This window comes from Mobula hypostoma, chromosome 4 (genome assembly GCF_963921235.1).
Source record: "Mobula hypostoma chromosome 4, sMobHyp1.1, whole genome shotgun sequence".
Classification (NCBI taxonomy): Eukaryota; Metazoa; Chordata; class Chondrichthyes; order Myliobatiformes; family Myliobatidae; genus Mobula; species Mobula hypostoma.
Window position 1 is genome coordinate 64,713,980 of NC_086100.1, and position 21,564 is coordinate 64,735,543.

At 40.0% G+C, this 21,564-nt stretch overlaps 1 protein-coding gene across 1 annotated transcript in view; it reads left to right on the plus strand.

The window, feature by feature from the left end:
* The window catches only part of ap1s3a (adaptor related protein complex 1 subunit sigma 3a), a 56,340-nt gene that overhangs the window by 13,961 nt on the left and 20,815 nt on the right, over positions 1 to 21,564 (plus strand). Inside the window, exon 2 of the mRNA XM_063045881.1 lies at positions 9,005 to 9,183. Coding sequence (XP_062901951.1) covers positions 9,005 to 9,183 — 179 coding nt within the window. The remainder of the gene's footprint in view (positions 1 to 9,004; positions 9,184 to 21,564) is intronic.

The following is a 21,564-nucleotide window of genomic DNA, read 5'->3' on the forward strand; positions in this document are numbered from 1 at the left end:
TGATGGTGCTAAATGCTGAATTGGAATCACTAAACAGCATCCTGACACAAGTACTCATATTGTCCAGGTGATCCAAGGCTGTGTGAAGAGCCAATGAGATTGCATCTGTAGTAGACCTATTGTGGCAATAGGCAAATTATGGTGGGTCCAGGTCTTCGCTGAGACAGGAGTTAATTCTAGCCATATCCAACCTCTCAAAGCGCTTCATCACTGTAGATGGTGAATGCTACTGATGTTACTCATCAATAGCTACACACAATTTATTACTATTATTTTCCATCAAGGAAAAAATATTGTGCAGCCACATGTTTCAATAGCCTGCACATTAATTCATGAATATCTGTTGGACTTCCAGTTTCCTGCATGATAATTAAATACTCGGCACCATGGTTAAGGTCGAGTGATAATACAATAGAATCTGAAAGGATCTAAGACTGTGGCCAGGGACACCATATGGGCCTGAAGTTTTCTGCGGATTCACCCTCTGTTAGACTGATCTTGCACCTGTGATGGTAACTGTAAAGTTGGGTGCACTAGAGTCTTTTGGGGTGAATGACATAGAATGTTTTAAGCTCATCAGTAATGCTGCCCGATTTTGACCCCTCCACTTTTAACTCTGCCTGAGAACGCCATATGGTCCATTGGGTGAATTGAGGAGCCCTCCGGTTGAATGTTGCAGTTAGGTGAGTCAGGCACAAGTCACGTTTCAGTGAGACAGAACACACGGCATCCCTCAGTTCTCTTTGGTAGGTTAGTCTTGTCCTTAGTTCATTAACTAATCCTCAATAAAAATGATTTATTTCATCTCCTTGAACAGTCTGGCTTATGAAAATTTATAAATTAATGATTTTAAAATATTTTGTATATGACTTTGTTTTAATTAAAAATCTTTCAAAAATAATTACAAAATCTATCTGTGGAAGAAAAACATAAACTGTAACAAGACAAAGTAGTGTTAGAGATACAAACTGTATTGTATTACATTTGGTGCACTGTCAATTGTACATACTGTATAGTCACTGAATTAGAGGTGTCCTTCAGCAACAAATATCCACTCCATTACTGCTGGACCTTAAACTTGGTGCTGAGTATTTAATTATTATGCAGTAAACTAGAAGTCCAACAGATAATTGTGAAATGACGTGCAGGCTATTGCAATATCTGCCTACACCAGATTTTTTTCTCTCGATGCAGCATAATAACATAATGCAGTAATAGCTTGTGTGTAGCTAGTCAGAATCAGAATCTGAGTCCAGGGGAAGTCATGTGTGTTGTTGAATAGAAGAGTCTTGCACCATCTAGTGAGCTAGGTGGTGAAAACATCCTTCATAAATTTGACTGTGGTTTAGAAGAATTTTGGTCCTTTTTCTTTTTATTGGTCTATGAGATTAAATTGGGCAGGCTCTGAAACTGGGCATAGATTATTGCAGGGCAACACAGGCAGCACTGCCTTGTAGCACCAGAGACGTGGATTCAATCCTGATCTCGGGTGTTGTCTTTTTGGATTTTGCACACTTTGCTTTTGACTGTGTGGGCCACCCTTGGGTGCTCCAGTTTCTTCCGCATGCCAAAGATGAGTGGCTTGTTACGATAATTGGCACTGACATGTATTGGAATGGTGGAATCTGAAGGAGTTGATGAGAATGTGGGAGGAATAAAAAATGGGATTAGTAGGGGCGCGCTAATATCGATGTTCAGTACAGACTCGGTGAACCCAACAACCAGTTTTCATATGGTATCTCTCTCTGATTCTCTATTATCCATGACAACCCCGGGCCCCATAGTTTTGCCCCATTTTCCACAATATGGATGGGAACTTTATTCTTTTTAAAAGAAAAGTCTTTCAGGATGAAATGAAGATACATTGTCCAAATTTAATTAGATTCAAAGCTTGTGTGTGTTTTAAATTACTCCAATACACCTGTAACCTCATCTCTCCTGCCATCAGATCTCTACTTCTTGGATAAAATGACAAGCTGCTGATAGTTTCCCTGTGTCATTTGCTCTCTGGTTGTTGTCCTATACTTTCTGGATAATGAAATCTGACTTTTTGTCACTACAGGTATTGAGGTATTTGCCAAGACTAAAATCATTCTTGAATGTATCATGGAAGTGTCATAGTAATACCTACCTTGCCTACTCCTTTCTCAATTTGCATAAACCTCCATCAGCAATGTTGGAACCTAACTCATGATAATGCGAACTATTGAAGCTTGTTTAATCTATTTTTTTGTATTGGAAGGCATGTTTTGCTTTGCAATGTGTCATGATATGCTGACTGCCAGAAAACTCCAACCTATCTGATGCTCAACATCCTTTGCAGCATATTATGGAGGATTATGAAATAGTAGTTAAAGATGAACTCTGAACCTTTATTGTTTCTGATATTTATTCTAGAATTCAACATTTTCCAACATTCTTAATGAAAAATAATTGTACGTATCTATGCATTAACTGAAACTAATTTGCATGTCAAACTAATATAAAATTCTCTCTGAAAATGACTAGAAATAATTTTACTAAGAACTATATAAAAATGATTTTTTCCTTGGAGCAAAAAAATTGTAAGAAGTGGTTCCTGAAAGCCGATATATCTGGCTCAATCATCCTGATAATCCCTTTATGATTACTAAAGAAACACTACAGAATTTTCATAGTGCTATATTTGCCACATAATAATCTGTAATAGTTCGGCTTCCTGAATTTCATTCTTTTAGTAACATTTTCATAACACCTTAGAAATTAGGCAAATTTTAAAGTAACTGCAGATGCTAGAAATCTGAAATTAAAATTGAAACTGCTAGCAACGTTCACGAGTTCAAGCAACGTCTGTAGAGAGAGAAACTTGCTGAAGACTTTTCATCAGAAGTGTTGAACTATTGCAAAGTCATCAATCTTGAGCATTAGCTGTGTTTCTGCCTCAAAAGATGTTGACTGACCTGCTGAGTATTTCCAGAAATTAATTAAAGGTCCCCATTGCAATATTTTTGTGATTAAAACTTGATTTTATAGAGCCTAGTTCATGAATTGTAGTCTGATCTTCTCAATTTTCATTTCACTTTGTGAGAATCATTGAACTCTGCTTGGTTTGCCAGAATCTTTCTAAATAATAAATTAGCATCTGTACGGGATATGAATTAATTAACTGATCTCAGAATCAAGCTGACAGAAGTGTGCATTTCACCTCAGTTGGGACCATTTAGAAATTGTGCAGAGATGTAACAGATGTGAGGTCTAGTAACTAGACTTGAGATAACAGATTGCAAGGCACAGTCCTAGATGTGCAATGGCCTTTTGACAGCCCATGCTTTCATGTCCACATAACTGTCTCAAAATATCTCTCAGCGAGACATCTTAAAAGCAGAAGTGAAATGGATATCAGATGTATATTTAAGAATAGATTTAAATGATGCAAGTTTACTAAATGCATCAATATAAATTAGAAACATAGAAAACCTACAGTACAATATAGGCACTTCAGTGCATGATGCTGTGCTGAACATGTACTTGCATCTAATTTAATAAAAAGACAAATTTTCACATTTGATGATGCTGCCTTATTCAAATGAATAGGGTCTCTGTACATCAACATATGGGGGGGGGGGTAGAGTAGAAAAATAGAGCTGAGGTTGAGATCAGCCTTGATTCTTATTCTTGTATTGAGGCTAAAATATGTGAACAAGTTTATAAGGTGAAAATTAGCATTTTCTAAAACCCCTTGCTGTGCAAGACGGAAAATAATAAAAGTTGATGTGAAAACATTTGTCAAAAATAATTGCTGTGCCACCACATTAATCACATCTAAGTTTGAAGAGGCACTAGAACACATTACACTAAAACTAACAGTAAGCTTGCCCATTGTGTAGCTGGAAACGACCAATTGAGAGTGGCTTAAAATGAAATTCACTTGAGGTCCATGGGAGATTTCTCAACATTGTGGGAGTGTGTAATTCACTGATTTGAAATTTTAGCTCCTCAATGCGTTCCCTGCCCACTGTGTGACAAAATGACCAACAATATTGCAATGTGTGTCACTCTCAGTTGAGTAAACCACATTAATTACTAGCCCCCAGTGATGTTCAACAACAAGTCAAGTTCTCTCTTTCAGAAGGAAGTCCATTTTGTGCTAAGATCAGCTATGTTGTGAGGTGCTGCTCATCAGGAGATGTACATATGTTGAAGTAGGGCGTTTAAGTAGCTAGATAAGGAATTCATTGACAGAATTAATATTGAGGAGAGATCTACAAGGCAAGTGTGAGCAGAGGTTAAGTATGTTTTTAATATTTTTCTAGCTGATCATTACAAGTGTCACACAGTTTGCAATGGGGACGATGATGTTGTAGACTCTTTAGAAGGAAGGCTGGTGGTGCTGGTCAGGAATATCAACTTTCTGCTCATTTTGTTCATGCTCGTCTGGCTTTATGGTCCCTCGAGTTCCAGAACCCTCCATAACTCCCAGGGAACAGGCTGTTCGCTTTGCTTTGCATGGCGTGCAAGCATTCAGTTCGCATCAATGATCGAACTGCATCTAGAGTGATTTTGGTTGATTAACCCACACAAGTAAAGGTACCCCTTGTTCCTCAGATCCATCCCTCAGTGCTGACATCTACAAGTATCCTGCAATTTGGACTCTGGCAACTTGAAGCACTTGTGTGAACTGCCAGAAAGGAAAGGAAGTCTTTTCATGACCTACAATGTGCTGGATATATGGAGGACTGAAATTCTTCAAGGATTTATGTTATTCAAGGGTGCTTTTAGGGGTACATTCTTGGGAAACCAGTAACACTGGCAAATCCCAATGCTTGATATGCCACTTTTTCTTTACTGAAACTGAAAATGGATAACATCTTCCCTCTTGAGTCAAGAGCCTCAGTTAACCTCTCAGATATACCAAGGCCAACAAGAATGATTCAGAGGCCAACATCAACAGAAGAAGTGGTCCAGGCCAGAACTTGGTCTCTGTGATTACAGAATTTGAAAACATAAAGCAGTGAGTGCAATACACCTCAGGTAGGTTCAAGCTAAACACAGTGTTTCAGAAGACCCTCTAGGAATTGGTTCCATGCAGATGATCATGTTTGCTCCTGCCACAAGATCCCTAAGTGGCCAGGCTTGCCCACCCCTAAGACTCCAGTTGTGGAGTGCTGCTAGTGGCATCAGCACCTAAGAAAGAAATCAGCAGTTAAGTGCTGAACAGAAGTGTTAGATTTGGGAAGCATGCCTCATAGTTAGTTCCAAGGCTTTCCAGTCAGGTCTCTTGTCATCAGCAGAACTTGCCTTTTAAATGTTGTGTAAAATAGAACATAGCATGCAGTGGTTCTACTGCAGCTGTTGCATGCTGGTCATTAGCTGGAATTTTGAACATGAGTTAATGTCACCACAGGTTAAAACGTATGAAACAGGTACTGATTGTGGATGATCAGCCATGATCACAGTGAATGGTGGTGCTGGCTCGAAGGGCTGAATGGCCTACTCCTGCACCTGTTGTCTATTGTCTATTGCATGATAACTGATGCTATGAGGTGCGTGCCTGGTGCCGGAGAAATTTTAGATGCATTAAAATGAATAGTGCAACCCTGATATCACCCTGAAATGATGGGTACCATGTTTTACTTTGGGCAACCTTTACCTTAATACATGTAATCTAATTCCTCAGCAAATGCTCCTTCTGGATTTCTCTACAGCCTTTGACAGATCTGACCACATCATCTTCTCCAAAGCCCCTCTGCCATTATCCAGCTGTGTGGGATTTGTCAAACTGCCCTACCTCTTATTTCTCTCCATCCATCCACAAATTCATAATTTCTCACCATCCTCAGCCATATTCTTGGTCCCCTAGTCACTAGCTCTTATCATTTTCACTAGTGTCTGTTTGTGATGTACATGGATGCTTGGTTAAAAATTTCACTACACTCCCCCTACATTTCAAATTCCTCCATGGGTTCTCCTCAGGTTCTGTAACCTCATCTAGTTTTACTTTTCTCTGATTGTGTTGTGCTGCATAAGCTCTAGCTTAATTGTTCCCCATTGCAATTGCTCCATCACTGGCAGTAGATCCTTCAGCTGTCAATGTCCTAGAGTTGGGAATTTGTGAATGCCTTTCCTGTTAATTTCTTCTTAAAATACACTACAAAGGCAAGGCCTGGATAAGTTGAACCTTGGCTGTACTCCCTCAGTGGCAAGAAAAACAAAGGATATACTTGCAATGAGGGTATGCAGTGAGGTTTCACCTGATTGATTCCCAAGTTTGTCATGTGAGAATAAATTAAGTAAACTGGTCTAGTGAAATGCAATATGGTAGATACAGAGTAGAGGTTTCCCTGATCGATATGTTTTGAACTAATGGTCACTGTCTCAAAATAAGGAGTAGGCAATTCAGGGTGCAAATGCGAAAAGAAAATTCTTCCCTACTTCACATAAAATGGTGAATTTTTTCAAATCATTACCACAGAGCACTGTAGGGGCTAGGTCATTGAGAACATGGACCAAACAGATCAAAAAAAAACATGTAGACATTACTGAAATAGAATCAGCAGGTTTGTTTACCAGGAGACTCATCTTTTGGTTAGAGCTCCAATCACTGCAGTACTGGGCTTTGAATTATATCAGTGAAAATTCTCATCTTCAACGGATAGATAAAAGAAGAACTTCATTCATTGACAACTTTAGAGTAATTCAATAAAAGTTGTTTTGAAGTGTGCATGTTGTTCTAATTTAGAGATATTAACGACTGGGACAAAATGAAAATTCCTTATTTATAAATGAAAATTATTGATCTTGGAATTACTGCAAAATATTGTGCATTCAAAAAGCTTTCTTGCAATTTATATTCTCCTTGGGTTTTGGTATTCTGATGGGTTTACTGGTAAGTTGAATTGAAGGGACTGTAAAATTTAGTTGTTTGTGATTTTATGAAACTCTTGGGTGGTGAGAAAGAATTTCTGCAAAATATTTCTAATTCAATCATAACTATAACCTGTGTTGTTATTGAGTGGTGAACTGTAATCAGTCATTATTCTCAATGGAGTTAATTATTTCACTCCAGATGCTGAAATTGTCACCAACACCTGCAAAATAAATTGTGCTTCATAAAGAAAGCAATAGAAGGGAAAGGAATGGACTATGAGAAGAGTAAATATGAAAGTAAATAGAATATATTTTTAAAATCCTCAGTACCAGAAATCAAATGACATAATTTGTGCTTCGATTCTGAAGGTGGTGTTGCTGATAGGGAGGAGATTTTACCTTGAAGATTTATGAGAAAGCAGACGCTGTCTCCTGAATTGCAAAGCTGTAGTTATCTCTAATCTACAATAAGAATGGTAGATATACTGCAATTTCATGTTGGTTTTAGAAACATCTCTTTTTAAAAAAAAAACAAAACTAATTTAGTCTGAACTTATTTACCACACCTGGAGGGGTGACTTTTCAGCTTTCTCTCTTGCCCCCCATTTTACTTGTTGATCCTTTTCTTTCTCCCCTTCTGTGTCTGAGCTATAGAAGTGTGTATTTCCAAATCCCTGGTAAGTAAATTTTATAATCCCATATTGCACAACTTTCTAAAGCAATTAATACAGGGCAGGGCAGCACCTGGAAAGAAACTGAGCATTTTAGCAATAGGTATAAGATACTTAAATGTTTGTGAAATTAATAAATATGTGCATTTGCAGAACTAAATTGCTCAAATGTAGTAAGTATCCAATATAATGTAGTAGAGAAATTTAGTGCAAAATCCCAACTTGTAAAATATTTCAGTAGCCCGAACTGATTTTCTGTACTTCAAATGATCTTTACTATGTAAAAATACTTATTATATCCAGAAACTAATACTATTTATATTCATAAAGAAGTTACAAAATGAGTAGTGTTCATTCAGGTCATCTTATCTGTGCTGGCCCGAAAAAGAACTATACAGTCTAATCTAACTTTCTAGCTCTTGGTCCAGGATGTGGTGACAAAAGGCAATTTAAATGCATATCTAAGTCATTTCTAAATATACAGCGTATCTCTGAATGATATGTCAGAGAGCTTAAGAACTTAATAATGCTCCAAAGTGATAAACAAATTGCCTCATCCCCCCTCTAAATTCCCCATCAATTATCTCTGATGATAGTTGCCATTTGTTTAAGGGATTTGTTCATTTTATCTATTATATATCAGTGCTCCCCATATTGCTTAAGAATTAACTTATTTTTGAAATTAAGTGTTTTGTTGTACTTATTCTATTAAACCCTGTTGGTTCTTATTATCAGCAGAGCATTGCTGATTTTTGTCCCAAGGCAAGTTACCAACTGAAGAGTTTTGTTCTCTAATTTGAATAGATTCATTTTCTGATTTATTAAAGGCCAACATGCATTTAAGCCCATAACCTTCACCATTACTCCTGAATTAAAAGATGTCTTGACGTTAGGGTATCTGTTCTTCCCTATCTCTTCATCCAATTAGCTGGGGGATCTTTTGTACACACCTGTGAAAATAATCACCTGAGGTGTGACATTTCTGCTGAAAGTCTGCACCTTAAATAGCGTGAAATTTATTGTTCAGGTCTTCAAACTGAAGAGGTGAACTAACAACTTTCTGATTTTGAGGTGAGTATGACACATGGTATTGGCTAGTTCCTATCTTAAGCAATGCATGTTTCAGAGGCTTCATTTCAAACTTGATGCCTGTGTAGATATTATCTAAACATCCGGATTCTATCCTTCAATCTCTTGAGGTCAATTAACACATCAGATCACAGGACCAGTTCTAACTTCAACGGTTTTGTGCCTGTAACTGTTGCTTTCTGTTTTCGTTTTCCAATATTTGCAAAGTATCATTTTTGCTTATTTATTTTAGTGTGTACCCAGTAATCATTTCTAATGTCATACTGGGCTACTCAGCATGCTCTTTTGTAACACATTAATTGTCAGGTGATCCAATGCCACTACTACCTGTAAGAAAGGGTAAGGAAGCATACAGAGAAGCTCACTGAATTCTTAAAGATGACTCTTTCTCTTCACAGATGCGCTTTATGCTGCTTTTTAGCCGTCAAGGCAAATTGAGACTCCAGAAGTGGTACACTGTAATGGTTGATAAGGAGAAGAAAAAGATTACAAGGGAACTTGTTCAAATTGTGCTAAGTCGACAAGGCAAAATGTGTAGCTTTGTGGAATGGCGGGATCTCAAAGTTATTTATAAAAGGTTTGAATTATCTTCTTTAATAGTGCATACTTTCTGCAACATTTTTACTTCTAAATGGAATTTAAATTATTGATTTGAGCTTTTATTGCAGGTTTAGATTCTGGAGTATTATAGTCAGCAACAGCCTAACACTTTAAAAGCAGAGGCTTGCTCAATAGCTGACATCTGCTGTCTCTGTCCCCTGAAACTTACCATGTTTGATTTTTTTAAATATTCAGCCATAATCATCATCACCATCAGGTGCCATGCCCAGTTTAAGCTTTGACTGCCATGGCCCACACACTCCTGTTTCGGGTCAAGTGGGTCAGTTCATTGGTATTTTTTTCCAGTTCTCTGGCTGCTGTCTCCATCATCATTTGTCTTTGTCTTCCTCTTGCTTTCTTCCCTTCAATCTTTCCCATAATTACCGTGCATTCTAACTGCTCTTTCATAATCACATGTCCAATGAAGTTACGTTGCCTTTTCATGATCTCATACATTATTTCTCTTTTTGTGATTGCTCTGTTCATGACATCCTCGTTAGATATTCGTTTCGTCCATGAAGAGGAATACTTGCATTTTAACTTACTAGCAGTCATTTTTAGTTTAGAACCTCCATTCCACATCAGTTTATATTAATTTAAATTTTCATACAATATACGAAACTCTTATTCTATGTCACTCCTCTATTGCTCTGTGTTACCAGGATTTATGGTTTAATGTCACTCTTTCATCTTCTCTTATTCAGTTAATCCAGAATTAATTGAACCGTAGCTTATTCCAGTTGACTGTTACTTTAATTCCTCATCCCACTTCCTGCCATACCTATGAAATGGTCCCGGTGGTGTGCCTATCAAATAGCTTCTGGCAACCATGTCCAGCTCTTGGCCTTCACATGCGCTAAGCTACCAACCCCGGTGGAACTGTTCCTACTGGCAGGAGAAGGGGCAAGGGTGGGTTACTGACTCCTGAAAACAAGTTGCTTTGGGCAGATGCGGCTCATCAGCTGTGGTTGGCAGCTCATCTAGGAGAAGGAAAAGTCTGATCTCAAACCTCCACTGCCTTGCGGCTGTACCCGCTGATGGGGAAGGCTTTGGGTCGTTAAGTCAATGCTGACTGGCCATTCCTGGGACGCAGCTGGTGCCAAACAGTATTGGTCGCGGCCATTCCTTTGGATTCATCAGCTGCATGGAGAGGGTGAGCCTGTTGCGTGGGCGACAGCTTGCTCATCATATTGTATTGCCCTGGCTTGCATATCACGTTTGCAGCTGGGACAAGATGTCCATGATTGACTACGGCCAATGGAGGGAATCGGCTCCTCCTCTGACCTCTTGTGGCCATTTAACCATTTCAGTGAAATTCCCCCTTAAGCTCAAAGAACAGCTTTCTTCTCGTTTTCTGTCTAGCCACTTTACACCAGTGGTCCCCAACCACCAGGCCGTAAAGCATGTGCTACCGGGCCGCGAGGAAACGATACGATTTGTCGATATGAAACGATATGAGTCAACTGCACCTTTCCTCATTCCCTGTCACGCCCACTGTTGAACTTGAAGGCACACGCGGTCATTACGTACACGTCATCCATGTCAGCACGGGAAGAAGATCAACTTCTCGAGCTTGCAAATGATGGCGGGCTGAAAAGTATGTTTGACATAAACACAAGGAATTCTGCAGATGCTGGAAATTCAAGCAACACACATCGAAGTTGCTGGTGAACGCAGCAGGCCAGGCAGCATCTCTAGGAACAGGTATATAACATCTCTGCCAGCATTCTGGATCAAAGTCAAGGCTAAATATCCTGAGATAGCCACGAAAGCACTGAAAACATTGCTTCCATTTCCAACATATCTCTGCGAAGCGGGATTTTCTGCAGTGAATGCAGTGAAAATTAAATTGTGGAATAGACTGGACATAAGGAACCCCCTTCGAGTATCGCTGTCTCCCATCACCCCTTGATGAAGGGAAACAAGCCCAGCGTTCCCACTGATTCAGCGATATTGGTGTGTTGCAATGATTTTATATGTTCGTACGAGGAAAATATGCGCTGTGTGTTTAATATCCAAATGTTACTTAAAATGTTATGATGTTATTGATTTATAAGTGACGTATAATTGACTTATCACTATATTCATGTGAGGAAAATATGTGCCGTGTGTTTAATATTAAATTCGTTAGGTAAACCCTTTTAGAAACGATATTGAGTGTATTAGCCACTTATAAGTGACTTATAGTTGACTTATTACCTATATTCCAGGCATGGTTAACACCCCCACCCCCCCCCCCCCAGAGTTGCCAACTGTCCTGTATTAGTTGGGCCATCCTGTATATTGGGCTAAATTGGTTTGTCCCATACCGGACCACCCTTGTCCCGTATTTCCCCCACTAAGGTAGAGCGTTCCTATGAAACCTTTCATGCCGAAATGGCGTAAAGTGAAGAAGCAATTACCATTAATTTATATGGGAAAAATGTTTGAGCATTCCCAGACCCAAAAAACTAACCTACCAAATCATATCAAATAACACATAAAACCTGAAATAACACTAGCATATAGTAAAAGCAGAAATGATATGATAAATACACAGCCTATATAAAGTAGAAATAATGAATGTACAGTGTAGTTTCACTGAACAGAATCACCAAAAACAATTTGTAGAAAAAAATTGGCACGTACATGCACACACAGGTGCCCGCGCAGGGCTTCATGGTCATGGTAGTCTTTCTCGGGGTAAACACAACGTATTTGACTGCTACTCTTGTCCGTTGGCAACCCTACTTCCCCCACTCACCGGGTCGGCCGGTCCGCGGTGCAAAAAAGGTTGGAGACCCCTGCTTTACGCCCTTGGTATTCTATCAGAATTCTAGTTCTGATGTATGTAACCATCCTGTAAAATTTAACTTGGCTTTTCTGTCTCCACAAATGCTGCCTGACCAGCTGAAATTTTACAGCCAACTTTGTTTTGTTAGAAAAATCTACCCTATCTTCTACAAATGCTGCGTCACACTGAATATCCAACATAAAGAGCAGCTGTTCAGTCCAACCAGGCTGTGTTAGCACCATAGGTCTGTCTCCAGATTTTATGTCTAGAATTCTTTTGTGCTTCTCTGGTAAATCATCGATATAGTTTACATTAGAACTGTCAGGAAGTGACTTGGCTGAGTTTTATATAGTCCCCTCCTGCTTTAGCATTGTTTCCAATCTCTTTAGGAAGTGGATCTGGTCTACCTGCTTTCTGCCTTTTTAAAAAGTTCAATTAATATTGTTAGAGTTGTAAGAGTCATGCCCCTTCAGTCCTTGGATATTAATTGCCACACGATATTTATAGTCTCAAAGGAAATGAGGATTAGCAGAGGTGGAAAATGGAAAATGAGCTGTTGATTGCACAAAAGCTCATTGCCATGTTCAAACACTGCCTTTTGCTATTCTGTTTGCCATGTCACCTTTGTCTCCGATGGTAATACAAGCATTGAGAACCAAAAGAGTGTTGCACTCATTTTTGCCTGATAATATTTGAGTAACTTATCTGTCAATACCTGTTAGAAAAATTCTCCTCTTCAAGTCAAGTTTAATTGTCATTCAACCATACATGAATACCCATGGATTCAGCCAAATGAAAAGGCATTACTCTGGGGCCAAGGTGCAAAGCACGGTACCAGCAATCACACACAGCACAAGGCACATATAAACTAGCAAGCACATATTAGATATCCGTAAAGTACAGTCACACAAAAAAATATAATCCAAGATCCCGAGTGCATGGATGTTGTGGGAGTCTGCAGTCGAATGCAATACAGCTTGTGGTTTGCTAAGTGAACACGAGATGGCAGCACTGGCTCCAGCTTGGGTGCCATGCCACGCTGCCTGCAGTGGAGCACAATGATTCCAACGCCTCTCTCCTGGCTGGCTGTGAACAGGCGACACTGCGGCTTGAAGCCTCGTCCTTGCAGCAACTGAGGTCATGCAGCTCCACCGCTGGTCCGCTAATAAATCGGTGACTTGAGCTTGCAGCGTTCCACATTAACGATATCCAGCACAGCCTTGCGATCACAAGAAAAGCAACTAAGGTGATCACTTGCTGTTAGAGTGCACGCCACCTTCACGTACTAACTCCTCCGATACCTCTCTGATGTAAACAGCAGCGTGATTCACACCAAGTCTAGCTCCTTCACTTCCTCCGCCAGTCAGCAATTTGCTGATGAGGTAGACCTGCAGTACTTCAGGTTCTTAACATTTGACAGGGTCTTGTGATTGTAAAAACATATGTTTAAAAAGGACAATAACATCTTTTGATGGCCCCGTAGAAGCCGCTGTGATCTATCAGAGGTTGTATTACATAGAATATACATCAGAGAGGTAGGAATGCGAAGTCTCTAGTTGTGCAACAATGAAATTCAACATTTATTATTGGAAATCGTTATTGGTTTTAGATGGAGCACTTTCTGTCTGGAGGTCTGTTCTGAGACCCTGCTGTTTGCAATTTTTATAAATGACTTGGATGAGGAAGTAGAAGGCTGCATTACTATGTTTACAGTCGACACATAGGATGGTGATGTTATGGATTGTGCACTGCGTTGTTGTAGTTGCAATAGGATGCTGACAATATGCAGAGCGGCACTGAGAAGTGCGATGGAGTTCCATCTGGAAAAGTGTGAAATGATTCATTTTTGAAGGTTGAATTTTAAGGCAAGATATGGGGTTAATGGCAGGACATTTGGAAGTGTGGATGGACAGAGAAATATTGGGGTCCAAGTCTAGATCCCTCAGAGTTGCTGCTGGTAGTCTTAAGAAGGCATATAATGTGTTGGCCTTGGAATATTGTGTTTAGTTCTGGTCAACTCATTATAGTGGAAGCTTTAGAGAGGATGCACAGGACATTTATGAGGATGTTGCCTGGATTAAGGAGCATGTCTCATGAGGATAGGTTGAGTGAGCTGTGTTTTTTTCTCTCTGCAGTGAAGGAGGATATGAGGGAGGTAACTTTTTAAAAAATATATTTTATTTAATTTTAAAGAAGAAATATAAGGACTCAATTCATACAACAATTAATACATATTGGAAAAAAATTAATTCAAATACTTTAATAAGTCCGAGAGAAAAAAAACATAAAAGACAGAGCAAAGAAAGGAAAGAAGAAAAAAGAAAAGAGAAAAAAAAGAGTAGGCATCCAGCTCTCAGAGTCAGTTTAAAATACAAATTAAAGAAACTAGTTTATAATAAGGGATATAGTAATTAAAAAAAATTAAAATAAGTAAATTAAACAATCTGGGCATTTAAGTAATCCAAATATGGTTGCCAAATCTCAATGAACATAGTGTATCCATTCCTAAGGGTATAACTAATCTTCTCAAGGGGTATACAACTTTGCATTTCTTTATTCCAATGATCACGTAGGTGGATAAACCTTCCATCACACTGATAGGCAGGGTAAACTGTATAAAAATGAAGATAATGCCAAGACTTCAGTACTTTTCTCAGTCTTTACCTATCCCATTATCCAATAATTTTTTTAAGATTCTCAAAGGATATGAGGTAACTTGATAAAGGTGTCCAACATTGATAAGAAGCATAGACAGAATTGCCGGCTAGAAACTTTTTCCAAGAGCAAAAATGGCTAATACCAGGGAGAATAATTTTAAGGTGATTGGAGGAAAATGCAGGGACGATATCAAGGGTAGGTTTATTTACACAGTGTGATGGGTGTGTAGAATACCCTGCCAGTGGTGGTGGTGGTCAGATACATTAAGGACATTTTTAGGAGACTCTTAGATGGGCAAGTGGATGATAGAGAAAAATGGAAGGCTATGTAGAAGGAAAGGTTTAGATTAATTTTGAGTAGATCAAATGTATTGTAGATTATTGTGGGCTAAAGACCTGTACTGGGCTGTATGTATGATGAAACACCATTATGGAAAGGTCTAGAAAATATTTCAGTTCTACATTGCTATATCTTTTGTTCATTACTTGTATTTCATTATGTAAATGCATTATCATTTTTACAGAATCTATTAAATTTCCTTAACGTTTGAGAAGCATTTTCCATTTATATTTATTTTTAATTGTATTCAGTGCATAGTTTATTAAACACTTCAGCCATATGGTATCAGAACAGATTTTAATGGCCTGATAAAAATAATGTGCTGCAACTTGAGTCTGATGGAAGACTGTCAGACATCATCTGAGAATACCATAATCAGAAGGGAAGGTTTTGATTGCATGTTAGAAGCACTGTGATTTGAAGAATAGGACTTTTGTCTTTAGTGGGAGTGGAAATATGGAAAGTCCTCTTGTTGATGAATTCTTGACCAAGGCCTTTCTCTTAAGAAGGATATCTGATACCAAACCAGGTTACAGATTTGTTGGACTGCATTTGTGACCACCTTTTTCAATGAGAGTGTTATTCTTTGGGAGATGTTAGTGCTGACTTCCTGCCAGGACGTTAGTTTGCTGAAGGTCCATAAAGAGAAGCCAGTTTATAATATGCAGAGTGGAGCCTGATGCTGGTCAGGATGTAACACAGGTTAATCATAGTGCAGGATTCCAACACAGTTCTGACATGGGACACGCACTGCAAATGTACCTGGTTTCTGAGTGATCAGATTTTTGATCAGCTGTCTCACTCTCTTGCTCTCTTTCTGCACTGTACTGCTGCCACAAAACAACAAATTTTACAACATATGCAATGCTTTGAAAAAGTGTTCATCCACCACAACTATTTTCACATTTTACCATCTCATTTTCTAAATTTAAAATATTGAACTAGGATTTTTGAGCTAATCTACAAAACATTGCTCATCTCAAAATGAAATTCCCAAATCTGTCAGGTTTACTAAAATTTAAAAAAAAACACCAAAATTGAGGCTGAAAAAGTAGCCATTCCCCTTTGTAATTACTGGGTTAACTTCGCTCGGGTGCAATACACAGTATTTACCTTACCAACTCATCTAATCTGTTGATGTAGAAAACTGGAGAATCATCTTTTTTTCAATGAATTCCTAAAAATAAATGCCCCCTCTCTCTGTCAGATCCAACAGTATGGTAGATTTTCAACAGGTCAGAACAAAATGGAGACAAAAGAGCATTCAAGACAAGTCAGGGAAATGATAATAGAGAAGCACAAATCTGGGGAACGGTACTAGACCATCTCAAAGGCCCTGAACATATCTCGGAGCTGAGTGCAGTCCATAGAGGGGGAAAAAGTGGAAAGATATGAAATCAGAACCACATTGCCTCTAAACTTTAGTTGCCAGAGAAGTATGACACTTGTGACAGCTACTGTGATGCCAACCGTCACTCTGAGGGAGCTGCAGAAGTCAATGTTGTAACTGGAGATGAAGTCCATGGCTTCACGATCTCTATGGCTTTGCACTGAAAGGGAAATTATGGAAGAGTGGCAAGGAAGAAGCCCAGGCTTTTTAAAAAAAAGCATATCCTTGCCTGCAAAGACTTTACAAAGCAGCACTTAGAAGATACTGTAAGCATGTGGAAGAAGGTTTGGTAGTTGGATGAGACTAAAGTTGAACCTTTTGGCCTCAAGTGGAATGTGTGGTATAAATCTAATACTGCGCATCAGCCAGGTAACACTATTGCTGCTGTGAAGTATGGTGGAGCCAGCATCATGGTATGGGGATGCTTTTCAGCAGCAGGGTCTGGAAATCTCAGGATTTATGGGAAAATGAAGACTGTTAAATACAGAGAGATCCTGGATAAAAACCTGCTAGCCTCTACCAGGAAGCTTGAACTGAAGAAGAAGTTCATCTTTCAGCAGGACAATGACCCCAACACACTGCCAATAGCTTCAAATGAAGAAAATTGATGTCCTTGAGTGGCAGAGTCCTGAACTCAACACATGATTGCTGCCCACCTCTGCTCCCAACTAACCTGGCACAGCTTAAGCAATTTTACAAGGAGTAATGGGCAAATCTTGTTTCATCATGTTGTGCAAAGCTGATAAAGACTTATCCAAAAAGACTGTAATAGCTGAGAGAGGTGGTTCAAAATCAGAATAACGTTTATTATCACCAGCATGTATCGTGAAATTTGTTAACTTAGCAGCAGCAGTTCAGTGCCATACATAATACAGAAGTAGAAAAAAATAAAAAGAATAGTAAGTAAATCAATTACAGTATACGTATATTGAATAGATTAAAAATCATGCAAAAACAGAAATAATCTATATTAAAAAAGTAAAGTAGTGTCCAAGGGTTCAACGTCCATTTAGGAATCAGATGGCAGAGGGGAAGAAGCTGTTTCTGAATCGCTGAGTGTGTGCCTTCAGGCTTCTGTACCTCCTACCTGATGTTAACAGTGAGAAAAGGGCATGCCCTAGATGCTGGAGGTCATTAATAATGGACGCTGCCTTTCTGAGACACCACTCCTTGAAGATGTCCTGGGTACTTTGTAGGCCAGTACCCAAGATGGAGCTGACTAAATTTATAACCCTCTGCAGCTTCTTTCGGTCGGTCCTGTGCAGTAGCCACCCGCCCCCCCCCCCCCATACCAACAGTGACGCAGCCTGTCAGAATGCTCTCCACGGTACATCTATAGAAGTTTTTGAGTGTATTTGTTGACCTACCAAATCTCTTCAAACTCCAAATGAAGTATAGTTGCTGTCTTGTGTTCTTTATAACTGCATTGATATATTGGGACCAGGTTAGGTCCTCAGAGATCTTGACACCCAGGAACTTGAAACTGCTCACTCTCTCTACTTCTGATCCTTCTAGGAGGATTGGTATGTGTTCCTTCATCTTCCCCTTCCTGAAGTTCACAATCAACTCTTTCATCTTACTGACGTTGAGTGCAAGATTGTTACTGCGACACCACTCCACGAGTTCACATATCTCACTCCTGCACGCCCTCTCGTCATCACCTGAGATTCTACTAACAATGGTTGCATCATCAGCAAATTTATAGATGGTATTTGAGCTATGCCTAGCCACACAGTCATGGGTATAGACAGACTAGAGCAGTGGGCTAAGCACACACCCCTGAGGTGCATCAGTGTTGATCGTCAGCGAGGAAGAGACGTTATTGCCAGTCCCCACAGATTATGGTCTTCTGGTTAGAACATTGAGGATCCAATGGCAGAGGGAGGTACAGAGGCCCAGGTTCTGCAGCTTCTCAATCAGGATTGTGGGAATGATGGTATTAAATGCTGAGCTATAGTCAATGAACAGCATCCTGACTTAGGTGTTTGTGTTGTCCAGGTGGTTTAAAGCCGTGTGGAGAGCCATTGAGATTGCATCTACCAGTGAGCTATTGTGGCAACAGACAAATTGCAATGGGTCCAGGTCCTTGCTGAGGTAGGAGTTTAGTTTAGTCATAACCAACCTCTCAAAGCATTTCATCACTGTAGATGTGAGTGCTACCAGGTGATAGTCATAAAGGCAACTCCCATTATTCTTCTTAGGCACTGGTATAATTGTTGCCTTTTTGAAGCAAGTGGGAACTTCCGCCCATAGTAGTGAGAGGTTGAAAATGTCTTTGAATACTCCCAGCAGCCTCTGAGACAGAGATCACAGGGTCATCAGGTGCAGCAGGGATCTTCACAGTTGAAGTTATACTCTCCCTTTCAAAGCGGGCATAGAAGGTGTTGAGTTCATGTGGTAGTGAAACATCGCTACCATTCCTCTTCCTAGAGATGCTGCCTGGCCTGCTGCGCTCACCAGCAACTTTGATGTGTGTGGCTTGAATTTCCAGCATCTGCAGATTTCCTCGTGTCTGCCATTCATGCTATTGGGTTTCGCTTCGTAAGAAGTAATGTCTTATAAACCCTGCCAGAATTGTTGTGCATCTGATGTCGCTTTCAACCTTGTTCAAAATTCTCACTTTGCCCTTCAAATAGCCCTCTGCTAACCATAAGCAACACACATCAAAGTTGCTGGTGAACGCAGCAGGCCAGGCAGCATCTCTAGGAAGAGGTACAGTCGACGTTTCGGCCCGAGACCCTTCGTCAGGACTAACTGAAACAAGAGCTTGTAAGAGATTTGAAAGTGGGAGGGGGAGGGAGAGATCCAAAATGATAGGAGAAGACAGGAGAGGGAGGGATGGAGCCAAGAGCTGGACAGGTGATTGTTAAAAGGGATATGAGGGGATCATGGGACAGGAGGCCTAAGGAGAAAGAAAGGGGGAGGGAGGAAGCCCAGAGGATGGGCAAGGGGTATAGTGAGAGGGACAAAGGAGAGAGGGAGAAAGAATGTGTGTATATAAATAAATAACAGATGGGGTACGAGGGGGAGGTGGGGCATTAGCAGAAGTATGGGAAGTCAATGTTCATGCCATCAGGTTGGAGGCTACCCAGACAGAATATAAGGTGTTTGCACTCTGCTAATCATACCTGGTTTTCTGGTACAGGCCTGGGTTGCCAGACTTGAATGCCACAGATCTAGCCTTCAGCAGACAATGTAAAGGTTGGGAATCCCTGGTTTAGAGGGATATTGTCCAAATGCTGGCTAATGGGACTAACTGAGACAGGTATCTTGGTCCTCATGGATCAGTTGGGCCAAAGAGCTTGTTTGCATGTTGTTCAATTTTATGAATCTGGGACATGGTTGTGAGATCAGGCACCCTCGCTCCAGAAACATCAGTACAGGAATTCCTCCGGGAGTGTCCAACTACCTTCAGCTGCTTCTTCAAAGACATTCCTTCCACCAGAAGTTGAGAAGCAGTGATGTTTACTGACAATTACACAACATACAGTGCTGGTCATAACTCCCGAGAAACACTTTCTCATTTAGTTGAAGGTAAACAGAACTATCATACATTTGTTTTGCATAGATTATTCATTAATCTGCCAGAGTTGCACATCCATTGTCGCCTGCAACCTCGTTTGAAATTGTCTCTTTATTGTTTGAATTAACCCTCCACAAATCATACCTTGTTTTCTGATACAGGCCTGGGTCACCAGACTTGAATGCCACAGATCTACAGTAGCTTTCAGCAAGCGATGTACCTCCTGGTTCATCCACAGCTTTTGGTTTGGGAATGTACAGTAAATCTTATCTAGGCACACACTCATCCACACAGGTTTTAATGAAGCTGGTAACAACTGCAGCATACTCATCCAGCTTTGAAGATGAATCCCTGAGTACAGTCCAGTCCAGTCCACCGATTCAAAGCAGTCCTGTAAGCGCTCCTGTGCTTCCCTTGTCCATACCTTCTTGGTCCTCATTACTGGTGCTGCAGTCTTTAGTCTCTGCCTATATTCAGGGAATAGAAGTGCAGCCAGGTGATCAGACTTCCCGAAGTGAGGTCATGAAATAGCACGGTAGGCATTCTTGATGGTAGTGTAATAGTGGTCTAGTGTGTTGTTTCCTCTGGTATTGCAAGTGACTTGTTGATGGTAATTGCTTAGTGATTTTTTTCAGACTGACCTGGTTAAAATCCCCCAAATCGATGGTGAAGGCGTTAGGATCCGCTGCTTTGTGCATGTTAATCCCATTGCTCAGATCATCTGAAACCTGATTGTCATTGGCCTGAGGTGGAATGTATAACGCTACCAAAATGATCCTGAAAATCTCCCATGGCAGGTGAAAAGGACGGCACTTAACTGCTATATATTCCAGGTCTGGTGAGCAGAATTGAAACAGCACTGATGTGTTTGTGCACCAATAAGAATTGATCATTAGGCATACTCTTCCACCTAAGTACTGAGCAAAAGGGGGAGGAATCCTTTTGAAATGCTGACACGTTGAATTTTTAGTTTTTCATGCTTTACAATTTTCCCTGTTTTGGGGCTCTGAGGAAAAAACAAATGTGATTCACACATGAAAATTCTCAGTTAAATTGATCAAAATTCATGGTTTTAATATTTATTTATGTAAAAAAAAGGATTGGTGGCTGAATACATTTACAAGGCACTATATCGGTGATGATAAATCTGATTATGAAGCAAGGGCAGAAATACAGTGATTGCACTTTACTTAGGAATGAGAGAATTGCTGGTAACTCTCACACTAGTATGTCAGTATTGTGACTGTGAATGAAATGACATGAAGCTGGTGATATCGAAGTCTTTATTTCAGACAAGCAGGCATCATACTAGAGACACTCTTGGAAGGAGAAGTCTCCTGACCTAATATTACATCACACTACATTCAATGTCAGTAGGACCATAGAGCTGATTGTGGATTTCAGAATGGGTAAGACAAGGGCACACAAACCAGTCCTCCAGAGGGATCAGAAGTGAAGAGAGTGAGCAATTTCAAGTTTCTGGGAGTCATTATCTCTGAGGACCTAACTTGGACACAAAGCACTGATGCAGCTGTAAAGAAGGCAAGCCAGCAGTTATTTCATTAGGAGTTTGAGGAGATTTGATTTGTCATCTAGAACACCCAAACTTCTATAAATATATCATGGAGAGCATTTTGTCTGGCTGAATCACTGTCTGGTATGAGGTGGGTGGGGG